Here is a 17,619-nt window from a genome sequence, read left to right as displayed (position 1 = left end):
AACGGATTGGATGTGATGCATTTCCAATGAGATCAGTATATAAGTATGGGCCTAAAATGGATCAGTAAAACTTATAGTGGCCGACAAGAGAAAGTGGTTATGATTGAAAACGTTCTGTTTTGTTCTTTTGTTGCTCAGTTGCATACTTCGTCAAGCTTTTAAGACTTAAAACACTTTAAACATTAAGACAATCACTGAATTTCAGCCATAAACAATTTATTTGATATGGTATCCTTAAACATTGGAAAGTATTGCTTTTAGGCTTGCAAGCATTTCAGCCACAATTTTGCCTCCCAGTTAATAAAAGATAATTATGTAATCTCTTTCTTTATCTCAGAGTTGGAATCGCATTTCGATGAAGTCTCACACCATTTTGGTGTCATTGCTGAGTCAAGGAGAAGCGTTTGCAGAGTATAGATCGAGGAAAGACTATGAAAAACTCTTAGACTGGGTAAAATGCCAAAAATTAGGCCAGTCATCCGATCCCGACATGGTTGAGAAATTAATGCAGTATCTACAGCGTATCCTGAAACATTTAACAGAAATAAGCAACCCGAGTTTGTCTGCATTGAGCATACGTGACGATCAAGGCAGATTATTTTCAGCCTCTAGCGAAGACAACATGAAAACTAGTGCAGGTAGTTGCAAGTCGGTTGAAGATCGTTCGGATAGTCCAAAGCCAGGATGCTCAAACGAGCCTATTTACATATCTGACAGTGATGAAGACGTTGTTGCCAAAGAGACTACTAGCTACCCGCATTCAAGCCCGGAAAAAAGTGTATTTGAACCGATTTCGTATATTGATGATCTTGATTATTCAGAATGTGAAGAAGAAAAGAGAGATGACGAGATTGATGAGGCTGATGATTTTTTTGTTCATAGGGTGTTCAAGTTACCCTTGAAAAAGTCGTATACCGGAAAGCAAGATAATGCATCATCTGATGACGAAAACATGGAAGGGCAAATTGATGGAGAAAAGCCATGGCAAGGTGATACCAAACCGAGGCACAGTAAATTAGCAATGTCTCCCTTAAGAAACGTTGATCAAAAGCCAGTTACATTTGCTACCTCACGGACATCAAATGATGGCAAGGAACAGAAATGGAGTCACGCCGACTCATTCTCAAGTAGAACAGTTATGGCAGAGCTTATAACTTTAACTGACAGTGAAAGCGATGCAAAGAGCCCTGTTCTGAAGATGAAAACTCCAGTTCGATATACGTATGGAAAAGCTGCTAATCATGTTAGGAATTTAGGCTCGAGCCTAACCGTGAAGGAAGAGAATGTAAGTGAAAGTCGAACAGCAGACGATAAAAGCCTGTTTGACAGCAACAAATCTTTGCTAGACAGTGTAGCTGATAAGTCTTCTGAGAATAGAGTTGGATTAAGTGAACAGAGAATGGTAAAGGAGGAAAATCATGATTATGATCAGTATGAGGAGCAAGGTTCGGTAAATAGTGATAATAAATGCGCGAAAGTTGCGGTAAATGAACGAGACGACTTAGCATTTTTACAGTCACTTGAAGTTGTTGACAGTTCCTCTAGATATAATGCATTTGTGAAGCATAAAGAGATGAAGAAGGAGACAAGCAATTTACTCCCTGAAATTTCCACAGAAACAGTTACCGTGAAAAAGGAAGAAGAGTCAGAAGATAAAGCCGAGGATAACAGTTCCCGCGGTTTAATCACAGGTCCAATGTCACCTGAAGTATCTACTGCAAAAGAAATACCAAACCATCAGCCTCCCAAACATCGCTCGCCTTTTGAAAGCAGGGGAGCTTTCGAATTCCTTACAGGGTTGCGAAAAATGGAGATCACTGGAGATAATCCAGATGATGGAAATCATAATGACGTAGAATTTTCAGCTTCAGAACAATTAGAATCACCACTTGATGCTGAGCAAGATGAAGATCTTAAACTGGAAAGTCAATTAAAAGAAACAGATCAAGCTGTTGAGAATACTAATGAAGAAGTTTCAAATGAAGAGGGCAGAGAAACGGAGAATATCAACTTATCAAACGAAGTTTTTCAAAAAAGGAAAAGTATATTGTACGAGCAGTTTGTTAAGAAAAAGGAGCTTCTTGCCTTAGAGAAACGAAACGAGGCTTCCAAAGGGGCTGCAGCTAGTGCTCATGCTTCTGATGTAGAAGCGGAACATGAAGAAACAGGTAATATAATTTTATATATTAGCGTCATAATGTAAATGTCATCATTTCAACGTCTTCATGTCAACGTCATCACCTCAGTGTCATCTTTTCAACGTCACCATGTCAACTTCAAATTGACTTTGAAATAATGCAATGTTTGGTAGTTTAATTGAGCTGAAATGTCAAGGTGATATTCTCAGCTTAATTCCCACTAAGGTTTTGGTTACCCAAAACGCCATATTCCCGCTGTTCTGCCAAAGAATGGTGCAAAAGTGTCCAGGCGAAAGTAGATTCCTGTGATAGTAGATAAAGGACACAGTTGATATTGTAGAATTGTTTATCTAGAAAGAAGAAAGTTCCCGGAAGAGATGGGGATGGAACGATTCAAATGAGAGAGTTATGACCAGTAAAGAACAAAAATGTTTCCAGAGAAAAAATTCTAGAAATTTAGCGAACGGAAATATACTCAGAGAAAATATCCTGTGTGAAAGGGCTCTCCAAGAAACATCCCCTGCAGTAGCCCATAATATCAGTAAAAAATAGTTTTAAAAAATTGTTGGTAAGAAGGGTCCTTAGGAAATGTTATTTGAGCAATCAGACCCAGAATATGGCTGAATCATAGAACGAGAGAATCTGCAATCTTAAAGATTGAGATACAGTATACAGGCGGTCATGAGATATTCTCCCAAATTCCACGCAGCGCTTTCGACGCAGTTTAATTAAGTCAAGAATCCTAGTTTCTAGTCTTGCTGATCGGTTTTATCCTTTAACAGCATTGTTAAGCTTTAACAAGCAAAACTGTTCTGTTGTGCAGATTGCACATCGGAGAAGCTTCCCAGGAAAGATGATCTTGGTCTTTGAAAGATGATTCAGTAGTTTCTCCAATAAGCGTTCCCTAGGTAGCGGATTCTTAAAATGCGTGTCTCGTGGTAACTTCTAAACAGACCATGATTATTGAAAAGTTCCAGCATGTTACGATACAGTTGGCCTTGAAAGAGATATTATATAGATAGAAAGATTATAACTTGAAGTATCTAATGATATTTCTTCTACGAAACAGAGTTCTGACTGCAGATACTTTGAATTGGGTATCAACATACTCATTATAGTGCCAGTTGAACATGATCTCAATGTTCATATTGGAAAAAATATACGATCGGATTTTAGTGAGTTGACGTGAGTTGGCTTGTTTATTTCCAGACAGATTCATTACAAGTCCCAAAACATACATGTTGGAGAGTCAATTTTGAAAACAAAATCTGCGAAGTTGATCTAATATTGTTATTGGGTCATATTACAGAAATAGTGATCTGGCTTTTCAAGAATGATGTAATTGGAAGATACCACTGGCAGTGGTCGAACTCAGGATTAATTGTTATATAAAAATTTTCAGAATATATCAGAAAGTCCGACTTTTCTGCTTTTGGAAAACGCAGTCCTGATTCGATGCAGATTTCTGCAAGATTGAGAAAGACATAACTGTTTACGAAAGATGAAAAACATAGTATACTGGCAGCAAAAATTTACTAACCAAGATACTGTTATCAGTGAAGTGGTGGCTGACAATTGATGGAAGATGTGTAAGAAAATTGCTCTATGAAAATTGTCCTTTGAGTGAAAATTGCTAGTCAAAGCTTCCACGAAAGGAATTTACCCGAATAGTGCACAAAGCTATTTCCTTGAACGAAAATTACTTCAGAAATGTCTACCTGCAGAGTAGTTGTCAAGAGAATATCTGTTGAAAAAGGATCAATAGAAAAGTTTGCCTCGATAATTTCAAATGAAAAGTGACATCTCAAAATGTCTTTCCTGTGATAAAGACATGTGATGAATGTTCCCCCGGGGAATGCCCATTGAAGAGAGATCAACAGATAAAAGTCCCCCAGGGAATACCCATTGAAGAAAGATCAACAGAAATGTTTTCCTTGATAATAATTTGATTGAAAATTTGATCTCACAATGTCTAGGAAAAAGCATCGCAGAGAAAGTGCTCTGTAATAATATCTACGGGGAATGCTATCCAAGGGAATCTCCCTTGTAGAAATATCACCAGAATGGTTTCCCTTGATATCGTCTCCAGCGAAGGTCTCAAACATCCATGAAAGAAACATCACGGGAAAGGTGTTTTGTGATAATGCCTGCAGTGAATGTTTTTCCAGTAAATGTTCGTTGATGAAAGATCGTCAGAAAGGATTGAGTTGATTTTATCTCAAGTTTGAATTGCGTTTCATAAATGTTTTCCAAAAAAAACATCACGGAAAATTTAATAAGGCCTGCAGTAAATGTTTCCCATGGAATCTCCACTGAGGAATTATCACTAGCACAGTTTTCCTTGATAATGTTTTGAGTGAAAATTGCATCTAAAGTGTCCATGGAGGAAACATCGCAGGAAAAGTTTCATGCGGTAAGGCATGACGTCAGTGCTGTCCTAGGGAATATCCACCGATGAAAGATCACCAGAGACGATTTCCTTGATAATGTCTTAAGTGAAAATTGCATCTTCAAGGGTTAACAAAGAAAGTTTAATGGAAACTTATCATGTGACAATACCTAGGGTAAATGTTGTCCCAGGGAATATCCTTCGACAATAGGTTATCAGAAAACTTTTACTTGATAATCACTTGAGTGAGAATTGCATCTTCCAGTGTCTACAAAAAAAGATTAAAAGGAAATGTATCATATGGCCATGTCTTCGGTGAATGCTTTCCTAGGGAATGCCCTTCCATAATATATTATCATAAAGTCTTAATTGATAATGGCTTAAGTGAGATTTGTATTAATGTTTTTTGAATATGCCTGCAAAGGATACATCATGAGAAATGGTTTACTTGATAATGTTTTGAGCGAAACTTTATCACAAAATGTCCGAATAGCAAACATCACATAGAAAGTGTTCTGTTGTAATGCCTACAGTGAATGTTGTTTCTAAGGGAATGACCATCAATGGGAGATCAACAGAAAAGTTTTACTGGATAATGCTTTGAGTGGAAATTCCATCTCTATGTTTCTACAAAAGAATCGTAACGAGAAACGAATTATGTTACAATGCCTTGGGTGAATGTTGTCCTAGGGAATGCCCATTAATGATAGATCATCAGAAAAGTTTCACTTGATAACGTTTTCAGTTACAACCAAAGAGTTTAGAAAAGGGACGTCACGGAAAAAGTGTCCTGTGATAAGGTCTGCAGTGAATGTTGTCCCAGGGAATGTCCATTGGTGAAAGATCACCAGAATAGTTTCACTTGATAACGTTTTCAGAGAGAATTGTGTTCAAATGAGTTTAGAAAAGGAACGTGACGGAAAAAGTGTCCTGTGATAAGGTCTGCAGTGAATGTTGTCCCAGGGAATGTCCATTGATGAAAGATCATCAGAATAGTTTCACTTGATAACGTTTTCAGAGAGAATTGTGTTCAAATGTGTTTAGAAAAGGAACGTGACGGAAAAAGTGTCCTGTGATAAGGTCTGCAGTGAATGTTGTCCCAGGGAATGTCCATTGATGAAAGATCATCAGAATAGTTTCACTTGATAACGTTTTCAGAGAGAATTGTGTTCAAATGTGTTTAGAAAAGGAACGTGATGGAAAAAGTGTCCTGTGATAAGGTCTCAGTGAACGTTGTCCCAAGGAATGTCCACTGATGAAAGATCATCAGAATAGTTTCACTTGATAACGTTTTCAGAGAGAATTGTGTTCAAATGAGTTTAGAAAAGGAACGTGACGGAAAAAGTGTCCTGTGATAAGGTCTGCAGTGAATGTTGTCCCAGGGAATGTCCATTGGTGAAAGATCACCAGAATAGTTTCACTTGATAACGTTTTCAGAGAGAATTGTGTTCAAATGAGTTTAGAAAAGGAACGTGACGGAAAAAGTGTCCTGTGATAAGGTCTGCAGTGAATGTTGTCCCAGGGAATGTCCATTGATGAAAGATCATCATAATAGTTTCACTTGATAACGTTTTCAGAGAGAATTGTGTTCAAATGTGTTTAGAAAAGGAACGTGACGGAAAAAGTGTCCTGTGATAAGGTCTGCAGTGAATGTTGTCCCAGGGAATGTCCATTGATGAAAGATCATCAGAATAGTTTCACTTGATAACGTTTTCAGAGAGAATTGTGTTCAAATGTGTTTAGAAAAGGAACGTGATGGAAAAAGTGTCCTGTGATAAGGTCTCAGTGAACGTTGTCCCAAGGAATGTCCACTGATGAAAGATCATCAGAATAGTTTCACTTGATAACGTTTTCAGAGAGAATTGTGTTCAAATGAGTTTAGAAAAGGAACGTGACGGAAAAAGTGTCCTGTGATAAGGTCTGCAGTGAATGTTGTCCCAGGGAATGTCCATTGATGAAAGATCACCAGAATAGTTTCACTTGATAACGTTTTCAGAGAGAATTGTGTTCAAATGAGTTTAGAAAAGGAACGTGACGGAAAAAGTGTCCTGTGATAAGGTCTGCAGTGAATGTTGTCCCAGGGAATGTCCATTGATGAAAGATCATCAGAATAGTTTCACTTGATAACGTTTTCAGAGAGAATTGTGTTCAAATGAGTTTAGAAAAGGAACGTGACGGAAAAAGTGTCCTGTGATAAGGTCTGCAGTGAATGTTGTCCCAGGGAATGTCCATTGATGAAAGATCATCAGAATAGTTTCACTTGATAACGTTTTCAGAGAGAATTGTGTTCAAATGAGTTTAGAAAAGGAACGTGACGGAAAAAGTGTCCTGTGATAAGGTCTGCAGTGAATGTTGTCCCAGGGAATGTCCATTGATGAAAGATCATCAGAATAGTTTCACTTGATAACGTTTTCAGAGAGAATTGTGTTCAAATGAGTTTAGAAAAGGAACGTGACGGAAAAAGTGTCCTGTGATAAGGTCTGCAGTGAATGTTGTCCCAAGGAATGTCCACTGATGAAAGATCATCAGAATTGTTTCACTTGATTACGTTTTCAGAGAGAATTGTATTCAAATGTGTTTAGAAAAGGAACGTGACGGAAAAAGTGTCCTGTGATAAGGTCTGCAGTGAATGTTGTCCCAAGGAATGTCCACTGATGAAAGATCATCAGAATTGTTTCACTTGATTACGTTTTCAGAGAGAATTGTATTCAAATGTGTTTAGAAAAGGAACGTGATGGAAAAAGTGTCCTGTGATAAGGTCTGCAGTGAATGTTGTCCCAGGGAATGTCCATTGGTGAAAGATCACCAGAATAGTTTCACTTGATAACGTTTTCAGAGAGAATTGTGTTCAAATGAGTTTAGAAAAGGAACGTGACGGAAAAAGTGTCCTGTGATAAGGTCTGCAGTGAATGTTGTCCCAGGGAATGTCCATTGATGAAAGATCATCAGAATAGTTTCACTTGATAACGTTTTCAGAGAGAATTGTGTTCAAATGTGTTTAGAAAAGGAACGTGACGGAAAAAGTGTCCTGTGATAAGGTCTGCAGTGAATGTTGTCCCAGGGAATGTCCATTGATGAAAGATCATCAGAATAGTTTCACTTGATAACGTTTTCAGAGAGAATTGTGTTCAAATGTGTTTAGAAAAGGAACGTGATGGAAAAAGTGTCCTGTGATAAGGTCTCAGTGAACGTTGTCCCAAGGAATGTCCACTGATGAAAGATCATCAGAATAGTTTCACTTGATAACGTTTTCAGAGAGAATTGTGTTCAAATGAGTTTAGAAAAGGAACGTGACGGAAAAAGTGTCCTGTGATAAGGTCTGCAGTGAATGTTGTCCCAGGGAATGTCCATTGATGAAAGATCACCAGAATAGTTTCACTTGATAACGTTTTCAGAGAGAATTGTGTTCAAATGAGTTTAGAAAAGGAACGTGACGGAAAAAGTGTCCTGTGATAAGGTCTGCAGTGAATGTTGTCCCAGGGAATGTCCATTGATGAAAGATCATCAGAATAGTTTCACTTGATAACGTTTTCAGAGAGAATTGTGTTCAAATGAGTTTAGAAAAGGAACGTGACGGAAAAGTGTCCTGTGATAAGGTCTGCAGTGAATGTTGTCCCAGGGAATGTCCATTGATGAAAGATCATCAGAATAGTTTCACTTGATAACGTTTTCAGAGAGAATTGTGTTCAAATGAGTTTAGAAAAGGAACGTGACGGAAAAAGTGTCCTGTGATAAGGTCTGCAGTGAATGTTGTCCCAGGGAATGTCCATTGATGAAAGATCATCAGAATAGTTTCACTTGATAACGTTTTCAGAGAGAATTGTATTCAAATGTGTTTAGAAAAGGAACGTGACGGAAAAAGTGTCCTGTGATAAGGTCTGCAGTGAATGTTGTCCCAAGGAATGTCCACTGATGAAAGATCATCAGAATTGTTTCACTTGATTACGTTTTCAGAGAGAATTGTATTCAAATGTGTTTAGAAAAGGAACGTGATGGAAAAAGTGTCCTGTGATAAGGTCTGCAGTGAATGTTGTCCCAGGGAATGTCCATTGATGAAAGATCATTAGAATAGTTTCACTTGATAACGTTTTCAGAGAGAATTGTGTTCAAATGTATTTAGAAAAGGAACGTGACGGAAAAAGTGTCCTGTGATAAGGTCTGCAGTGAATGTTGTCCCAGGGAATGTCCATTGATGAAAGATCATCAGAATAGTTTCACTTGATAACGTTTTCAGAGAGAATTGTGTTCAAATGTATTTAGAAAAGGAACGTGACGGAAAAAGTGTCCTGTGATAAGGTCTGCAGTGAATGTTGTCCCAGGGAATGTCCACTGATGAAAGATCATCAGAATAGTTTCACTTGATTACGTTTTCAGAGAGAAATGTGTTCAAATGTGTTTAGAAAAGGAACGTGACGGAAAAAGTGTCCTGTGATAAGGTCTGCAGTGAATGTTGTCCCAGGGAATGTCCATTGGTGAAAGATCGCCAGAATAGTTTCACTTGATAACGTTTTCAGAGAGAAATGTGTTCAAATGTGTTTAGAAATGGAACGTGACGGAAGAAGTGTCCTGTGATAAGATCTGCAGTGGATGTTGTCCCAGGGAATGTCCATTGATGAAAGATCATCAGAATAGTTTCACTTGATTACGTTTTCAGAGAGAATTGTGTTCAAATGTATTTAGAAAAGGAACATGACGAAAAAAGTGTCCTGTGATAAAGTCTGCAGTGAATGTTGTCCCAGGGAATGTCCACTGATGAAAGATCATCAGAATAGTGTCACTTGATAACGTTTTCAGAGAGAATTGTGTTCAAATGTGTTTAGAAAAGGAACGTGACGGAAAAAGTGTCCTCTGATAAAGTCTGCAGTGAATGTTGTCCCAGGGAATGTCCACTGATGAAAGATCATCAGAATAGTTTCACTTGATAACGTTTTCAGAGAGAAATGTGTTCAAATGTGTTTAGAAAAGGAACGTGACGGAAAAAGTGTCCTGTGATATGGTCTGCAGTGAATGTTGTCCCAGGGAATGTCCATTGGTGAAAGATCGCCAGAATAGTTTCACTTGATAACGTTTTCAGAGAGAAATGTGTTCAAATGTGTTTAGAAATGGAACGTGACGGAAGAAGTGTCCTGTGATAAGATCTGCAGTGGATGTTGTCCCAGGGAATGTCCATTGAAGAAGGATCGCCAGTAAAGTTTCATTTGATAACGTTTCACGAGAGAATTGGGTTTAAAAGTGTTAAAAAAGGTTGTCTGGGAAAATGTGTCTTGTGATAAGGCTTGCAGTGAATACTGTCCCAGGGAATGTCCGTTGATGAAAGACCACAGGATAGTTTTCCTTGATAATGTTTCTAGTAAAATTTGCAACGCAACACGACCATGTAAGAAACATCACGGGAGAAGTGACCTGTAGTTGGGCATGCGGTTGTCAGTGTTGTCCAGGGAATGCCCATTGATCAAAGATCAACAGAAATGTTTTCCTTGTTAATGCCTACGGTTCAAAGAAATCCCTAATATTGTTATCCAAAGAGGTTTCGATTCATGAAATATCACTAGAATAGTTTTACTTGATAATGTCTTCAGTGAAAATCGCATCTCAATATGCCCATGAAGTAATTGTCACGGGAGGGGTGTCCTGCATTAAATGCTGTCACAGAGAATGTCTGCAGACAGAAAATCTTTATTGATAATTTCATAAGTGAAATCAAGATGTCAAAGTTTCTACAAACGAAATATCACGGGATAAGTTTGAGATAAGTACAGAAAGAAATGGTTAGGGGAAAGGCCAGTTGATTGAATTTTCCTGGGAAGTGTCATTTAATGTCTCTTCGGAAGAAAGTTTTCCAGTGTTACTTTAGCAGTTGTCATATAGAGAATAATAGCTGTGTGAGAAATGTCTGGGTATATTTCCGATGCACCTAGCAAGGAAATTCTGACTGATTTTTCGGGTACTGTTTTGCATGGTCGATTTTTCGCATAATTGTATTCAGAGAGCTTGAATTCTACAGCCTGATTATTAGAGATTTTGTCCCAACTGAAATTCTTTGTTTTATTAGAGTTTTGATCATCGAGCGTAACAAAGCCGATGAGATATTGTCATAAAATCTTTAACATTGTCCTTAAAGCAAGGCAAAAGAAACTCAAGACCAGCTAATAAAAATATTTTAAAATTTTAGGAAGTAATCGTTTGATTGCTTAAATTAGTTTCGATTGAGATACAAATATTTTGTTGTAAATAGACCAAATCAGTTATCTGTATTTCTTATAGTCACCAAAAATGACCAGAGGGCACCGCAAGAACACCTTCCAGACGTGAAGAAATCCAAGGTTTACAAAATCGACCATTTACTCAGATACATTTTAGCCTGGCACCCAGTTTGGTTGGGCAATGAACAGGAAGATGAGCTGTCAATCATGTTGCCATGTGAACCACGGACAATAACAAACCGTTATCAGTCATACGATGATTACATGATGACCATGTGGCCTCTCGTTCTCATCGAATTTTTTGCGCAGGTTCGTATTTGAAGTCCAGCAGTATTTTTCGCGCTCCGTTTCAGTATCATTTTTGTCGGTAACTCCCACTGATCTGCTAGTCGTTTGTCCCACATTATTTTCATATTTCTTGTGCTTTTTTCTAATCATTTTCTTCGCTGTATTTTTTACACATTATTTTACTCCATATCGGTCTTTTCAAGCTGGCGGTACATACTTGTAAGGCATGTAATTGTAAGATTTTGTTCGAATTCAGTGGAAATGCCACCTTCAATCATTTTCTATCTCACTCGAGCCTAAAAAAGATAAGCTATGAAAGAGAAGCTCTTTCGATTACTAAGAAGTAAGGTAAACTTGACCGTTCACCTTTGAAGCAATAATGGCTGTAGCGTCAATATAACTAGGTCCTTGTGCTGTCTGTACTAAGATATATGAAAAGACTGCACAATTATGGATGATTATTTCTTTCTCCTTTCCAGATGATACGTGACTACAAAGAGCGTGATAAACAACCCTTGGACTACAAGTTCAAGTCGTTTGAGCCAAATGTGAACTCCCAAAACTTCCGTATCGTTAACTGTGGATGTCTGCGAGAGAAGGATTCGAGTACTAGAAAAGAGCCAAACGAGTATGATCTTGTTATTCTAAGAGGTGGTGACGAATACATCACTGAGACATTTGGTGTGGTTGAAGAAGTCGAGAAGACGTCTTTACGAGATGACGAAGGTAGAGTGCTTCTGGTCTGCCTCTCGAACTTGGTTACCACTTTGAATGCTATCGTCTTGCAACCAAGCAAAAACACTTCTTACCATCTATAAAGTAAACTAATGATCAACTTAGTCGCCTTAGCTGAATTGTCACTTTGCTGATTTGTCGATTTGTCGATCACTAATTCATCGATTCACCGATTATTTGATTTGCTGATAAATTGATTCGCAGATTCTTGGATTCTTCGACTCGCGGATTCTTCGATTCGCTTAATTTGCAATTCGCTGATTCTTCAATTAGATTTCGCTTTATTAGTAAAAACATTGTGATTTAGATGGAAACTGTTTTATACAAGTCCTCGTCGCTTTTGGCCTTTTCTCCATTTTGGTAATCATTTTTAGTGCTTGTTCATAGGTCACACCAAACCACTATTATTTCTACAACGTAATGGTATGATGTTAAAATTAGAAAGGGCGTGAATAGATTTCATTATCAAGAACACAAACATTTCTTAAAATCTTCCCTCGTAAAACGCCAAACATGGGACCTAAATATCTCTCATATGTTCCAATTTTCGCTTATTGTTTAAACACTGAAAAATTCTGCAGTTAACTCAATTTTTTATCTCTTCATTGAAAGCAACAATACTATTAACACCCCCTGCTCCTTTGATTCTGACATCCAGATGTATTTAGTTCTTGCCCGCTAACAATTACTATTTGCTTACAGCTAATAATGATTAGTGACTTCATTTCTATTATTATTATATATTACTGACTTCTGACAATAACTTACTGACAATAACTAATACTGACTTCATTTGTTGAATTTTCTATCATAACATTGCAATATTTCGTAATACTTGTACTTAGTCTCAGGGACGGATTTAAGCGACAAGGATTGGGGGGGAGGGGGGGGCGGGAATGTGTTGGATATTGATAGGACTTCGTGCCACACCCTTTAGGTAACTGGAAACTGACGGAAATGCCCATTTTAAAACTCAGTCTTTAACTTTCAGATGAAAAAGATAAGAAGACAAAGAAAGAAACTTTTCAAACCAAGAAATGCATTTTTACACCCCCCCCCCCACGCCCCCTGCATCCCCTACACCCCACAACCCCCGGTAACTCGGTCCCTGCTTAGACTGTCTGAGTAGCAAAGCTTGAATATGCCCATTCTTTCTTCACAGTCTATGTTTTGAACATGGTGTTTATTTTTATGTTGAGGAAACAGATTTGAATGTTTTCTTCTTGTAATCTCGGAAGATGGTAACGCTAAACTATGATATACCATTCTAACCAACAGATGACAGTGGGAGTTTCTCATTCACCTTGGTGAGCCTGAAAATTAAAGTTGCAAATTTACAACCTTCAGTCCGAATGTCGTCAGTGCAGATAGAGGTTGTCACATCTATGGTTTCACTGTACAGAAGATGGGAAGCCCTGTTGGGGATGCGACGGTCGTTGCTCGCGCCGGATATACTGAATCCTTTTAGGAAGCAGGTTTTTGAAATATCAGCGAATAATACTCCTTCTGATGAGCTTGGCCTCACGGTAAGCATTTCAATGTCCCTTTAAGACAGCGTTTACATGAGACCGGTTTCATTTCGAACCGAACTAAAATGAGCACGGTTAGACCTCCCGTTTACACGGGACCCGTCGGAACCGTTCCGAATGGAACTGCTAGCCGTACCAAAACAGGATCCGTTTGTTCCATTTGGAACCGTTTCAAAATTGCTCGTGTAAACGAAGCCTAAATGTCATCAGTCTTCGTCAAAATTGCCCACTCATTTAGACATCTATACTCCTTTGCACACCTCTAAGTCAATAATTTATGCAGTCACCCTTTCCCTTCCTTCATTCGAACCACCATTTTTCTTATAGTGACAACCATCGTTCACTTGCTACAACTTCCTTACAATAACTCATTCCTATAAAGCTTCTTCGAATTTTGGGCAAAAAATTCACAAATAGTGGTTAATCGCATCTTTTTTATTCTTTGCTTACCCATGTAATAAAATGATTCTGGTTTGAATTCGTGATATTTTGGTATGTTAAGAATCAATTTTCTAAAAGCACATTTATGCTATGGCTGCTATGTTTGCTATGGCTGCTTGCACCGCTTAAATATCTTATGGATGCCGTTCTGTCTTGCAGTACAACCCAGGTCAAGCCAGTGCCATCGCTACAATCACCAGTGCAATTACAGAGGCATACCCTTTGCCTAAGGTGAGACTATTGCAAGGACCGCCGGGAACAGGAAAAACCCATACTCTGCTCGGGCTTATCAAAAATATTTTGAAGGTGAGGTTTCTTCTTATGACATCACTAAGTTGAATTAGTACCTTTTCGGGCTAGTTTCCCAAAGCCTCATAATATTAAAACGTTCCTGTTATAGGCAAACTTATAGTCTCCTGAACTGATTTATAACATATTTTTAGAACATTGTAAACGATTCCAATAGGAGGCTGATATACAAATCAAATTTACAGGTTACGCCATTTTTTCACAAAAACACTAACGTTTGTATTATTGTTATTTTTCAGTCTTTGGCGAAAAACGAAGAAAACCCCCGAATATTAGTGTGCACTCCTTCAAACGCGGCTATTGATAGTTTACTGGTCAGGTTGCTGGAAGATCCCCCCCGGCTGGAGCAAAATTCTTCAACGCGTTACAAGAAGCATGGTAGGTTTTGTATCATACGAAAAAAGAAATATGTTAGTACCAGCAATAAACCACGAGGCATTTAAAGTTGCTGTATTTTGCAATGGTTGCAGCAGCCTATTCGTGGTTTTATCCAAATGCATCGAATTTTCATTCCTGTGTGTTACTCCATCGATATGCTGATCGATATGCCGATATGTCTTAGACTCAAACACACTTCCCATGTTTCTTCAGTTGATCCGATTTTGAAATCCCCCTATTTTGTGTCAATATGTAATTGTTTGCTTATTTCGTATATTCTTAGTACCAAACACCTAGTCTTTACGTACATTATTTTCATTAAACCCGCCCTTCAGTCAATTCTTTTTGCTAAAAACAGTGTTGAAGTTAGCTACAGCTGGATCCCCAACAAAGCAGGCATACATGATTATTTCTACCACAACAATCGGCTCCTTAATGAAGGTAACAGCGACAAGGAGAGGGGTAATGAATTAATCAAACAATGCCACCCCAATCCCCCCCCCCCAGAGAGGAGTTTGTCATGCTAAAAGCATAATATTCAGTGCTGAAGTACACGATACAAAAAGTAATTTCTACAGTTGTCTGTTGATCTTGAAACTCAAAGTAGCATCTTAGAATAATCCTGTTCTATACACCAAAAGCGTGCACAGCTCTGCCTGTACAACATAGAGCACTTTATGACTGACAGGAAAACAGTAATTTCATTGTTTCCACTTAATCTTGTTTTAACTTGTAATATAACAAATCGGTTCAATTAGACTTATGAATGCAAAAATTAAGAATGTAGTCCCTACGTTCCTGCAGAATAGCATACATGTGTAACGTTTTGATTTTCTATCTGCTCCTCTAGCACATTCAAATTGTGGGGATTTCAATCTTCTTCGCGTTGGCGACTCGCGCCAGATGAATCATACCGTCGCCAGATATTCGTTAGAGAACCTTATTGAAATTGAACTTAAAAAGCAGAAGAAACTCAGCGATCCTGCAATCATTAAAGAAGAGCTGCACAGAACTTTGCAGAAATTGAAGGTACTCGATAAAGAATGCACGAAACTAAAGATGGCAATGGATAGAACTAAAAATGCTGAGGTACTCGAGATTTTTAATCCACAATTTATTATGGATTTTTTATTCGTAAAATCAAAAATTTTCAAGACTTTAAAAACTTCAAATTAAAGGTAGCGTGTAGTACGCTAATTCGTTATTTTTTAAATCAATTTTCGGTTGATTATGTCCTTTGTATTGAGTAAAAAAGTTTATATTCAGAAAATTGTCATGTTAGAGAGGTGGTTTATTTGACATGACAATGAGGGCTTATTCAAAATTCTCACTCCCGGGATTGGGTTTGCAACTCTAGGATTTGCGGTTCATTATCTTATGGATTGTGAATATGCAAACTCTTGTTTGCAGTATTTGTTACCCCATTTATGTGACTCGATCTTTCATACTTCACAGCTGAAAAAAAAACTGGCTGAAAGGGAGCGTCAGCAAAAATGTTCCGAATACTTGCAGCGAAAACTAAGAAACGCGGGGCAACGAAAAGACCCGCGCTTGGTAGAAAGAGAATCGAGAGCTTATTTCTTGAAAAATGCACACATAATATGTTGCACGTTAAGTGGAGCTGGTAGCAAACACATGGTTAAAGCGTTTAGAACTGACAATGATATGAGGTAAGGGCTCTGAAGCTTGATTACTCTTATTGTTTGGCATCATTAGGGTCAACAACAAAGGTTACCCACAATTTTGTTTTCGTGAGGCCTGAAACGGTGAAGAAGACGTTTATTTATAAGTTTGAAAGTGGACCTGATGTAGTCCAGAAAGCGAAGTTTTAAAACTCCAGTCTAGCGTCTACAAATTTTTTTAGGTGCCAGTCTCTGCAAACTTCAGGTACAAATCTTTGTGAAATCTACTCAATTATTAGTATAGGTTTTATATTCTTCCCTGAGGTTGTGTAGTTTTGGACGAACAAACGTTTATTAAGGATATGATGACCTTGGAGGGAAGCTTTGCTTTTTTAGTGAATTATTTACTCTAATTCCATGTAAATAGATTGTTAGGAAACAAGTGAGAAGGGTTTTTAACTTGCGCTGTACATTGTGTGGAAACTTTTGGATATTTTGGATTTATAATTTATCTTGTAAATGTTCTAGATTGGAAAGAGTTGTGTTAGTCGCTGGATGAGAAATTCTTAAAAATTTTGATTTTGCAATTTTGATAACTTTCTTATTTTATTATAGGGTAGCACCGTTTGCATGCGTTATAATTGATGAGGTAAGACTCGTTTTTTAGAAAGTAAATTCTTGATGACTACAGTTTTATCATGTTCTGTTGATGATGAACTTCAGTTTGCCAAATTCGCGAAATTTCATTTGGTATTAGAGTTTTATGGTATCCTTCTACCTGAACTGCGTGCTAGTATTTGAATTATGTTGATTACTTCTTTCCTTGATCATTCTTTGGTAGAGTTTATAGGTGCAGTGGTTCTCTTTGCAAGCTGCAATTCTTGCCAAAATTTGAGAAAACTTGCAAAAAGCTAAAGATCTTTTGAAAAATCTCTCCCTCCCCGTACACCCCATTAAAACATCGCTCAATGATACCGTTTCGATGCTGAAAGGAAAAGCTTGTCACTGAAAGCTGTACATAGGGATAGAGAAAAAAGTAATTTTTGTAGGGAAGGGTCTAAATTTGGAAGCAACTATGATATATCGAGAAAAAAGTCCTATACATGCCTTGTCTGTTAACATGACATCAGAGAAGGCATTCAAACTATTTTTAGCAAGAATTGTTGGTTTTCATTTGCATTTTTTATTGAACAAGCTAATCGAAAGGTCTCTTAAGGTAACTTTGTTAAGCACTTGGGGTTTAACACCTCTGCTATCAACAACTTGATTATTGCTCTGTGTGATCCTTTGCACATAGAGACCCATTAAACTGCTGAAAAATATGCTTCTTTGCATTGTTTTTGCGCATTGAAATACTGGCAGCAAAGTGTATGTATATTCAAGGAATTTCATTTATTATTTTTGTTATCGTTCCATGTTAGGCTGGTCAGTGTTGTGAGCCTGATGCCTTAATCCCCATGCAGTATGGAGCATCTAAGCTTGTTCTGGTTGGAGACCCAGCTCAACTTCCAGCAACAATCTTATCGCAGGTATGGCTCTTATAAGCTACCTTGCTACAAGCTCTAAAACACATACGGTATCGGTCAC

At 37.9% G+C, this 17,619-nt stretch overlaps 1 protein-coding gene across 2 annotated transcripts in view; it reads left to right on the top strand.

Moving 5' to 3' along the window:
- The window catches only part of LOC148957430 (uncharacterized), a 36,119-nt gene that overhangs the window by 11,397 nt on the left and 7,103 nt on the right, over positions 1-17,619 (top strand). For both annotated transcript variants that reach the window (XM_089115330.1, XM_089115331.1), the window contains exons 7-16: positions 338-2,168; positions 10,792-11,039; positions 11,498-11,744; positions 13,032-13,279; positions 13,883-14,029; positions 14,272-14,410; positions 15,261-15,499; positions 15,866-16,080; positions 16,648-16,681; positions 17,454-17,561. In XM_089115330.1, coding sequence (XP_088971456.1) covers positions 338-2,168; positions 10,792-11,039; positions 11,498-11,744; positions 13,032-13,279; positions 13,883-14,029; positions 14,272-14,410; positions 15,261-15,499; positions 15,866-16,080; positions 16,648-16,681; positions 17,454-17,561 — 3,456 coding nt within the window. The remainder of the gene's footprint in view (positions 1-337; positions 2,169-10,791; positions 11,040-11,497; positions 11,745-13,031; positions 13,280-13,882; positions 14,030-14,271; positions 14,411-15,260; positions 15,500-15,865; positions 16,081-16,647; positions 16,682-17,453; positions 17,562-17,619) is intronic.

Source organism: Rhopilema esculentum, unplaced genomic scaffold, assembly GCF_057945365.1.
Source record: "Rhopilema esculentum isolate cy_ngs unplaced genomic scaffold, ASM5794536v1 HiC_scaffold_27, whole genome shotgun sequence".
NCBI lineage: Eukaryota > Metazoa > Cnidaria > Scyphozoa > Rhizostomeae > Rhizostomatidae > Rhopilema > Rhopilema esculentum.
Note: the sequence above shows the minus strand (reverse complement) of the source record. Positions and strands in the feature narration are given on the sequence as shown.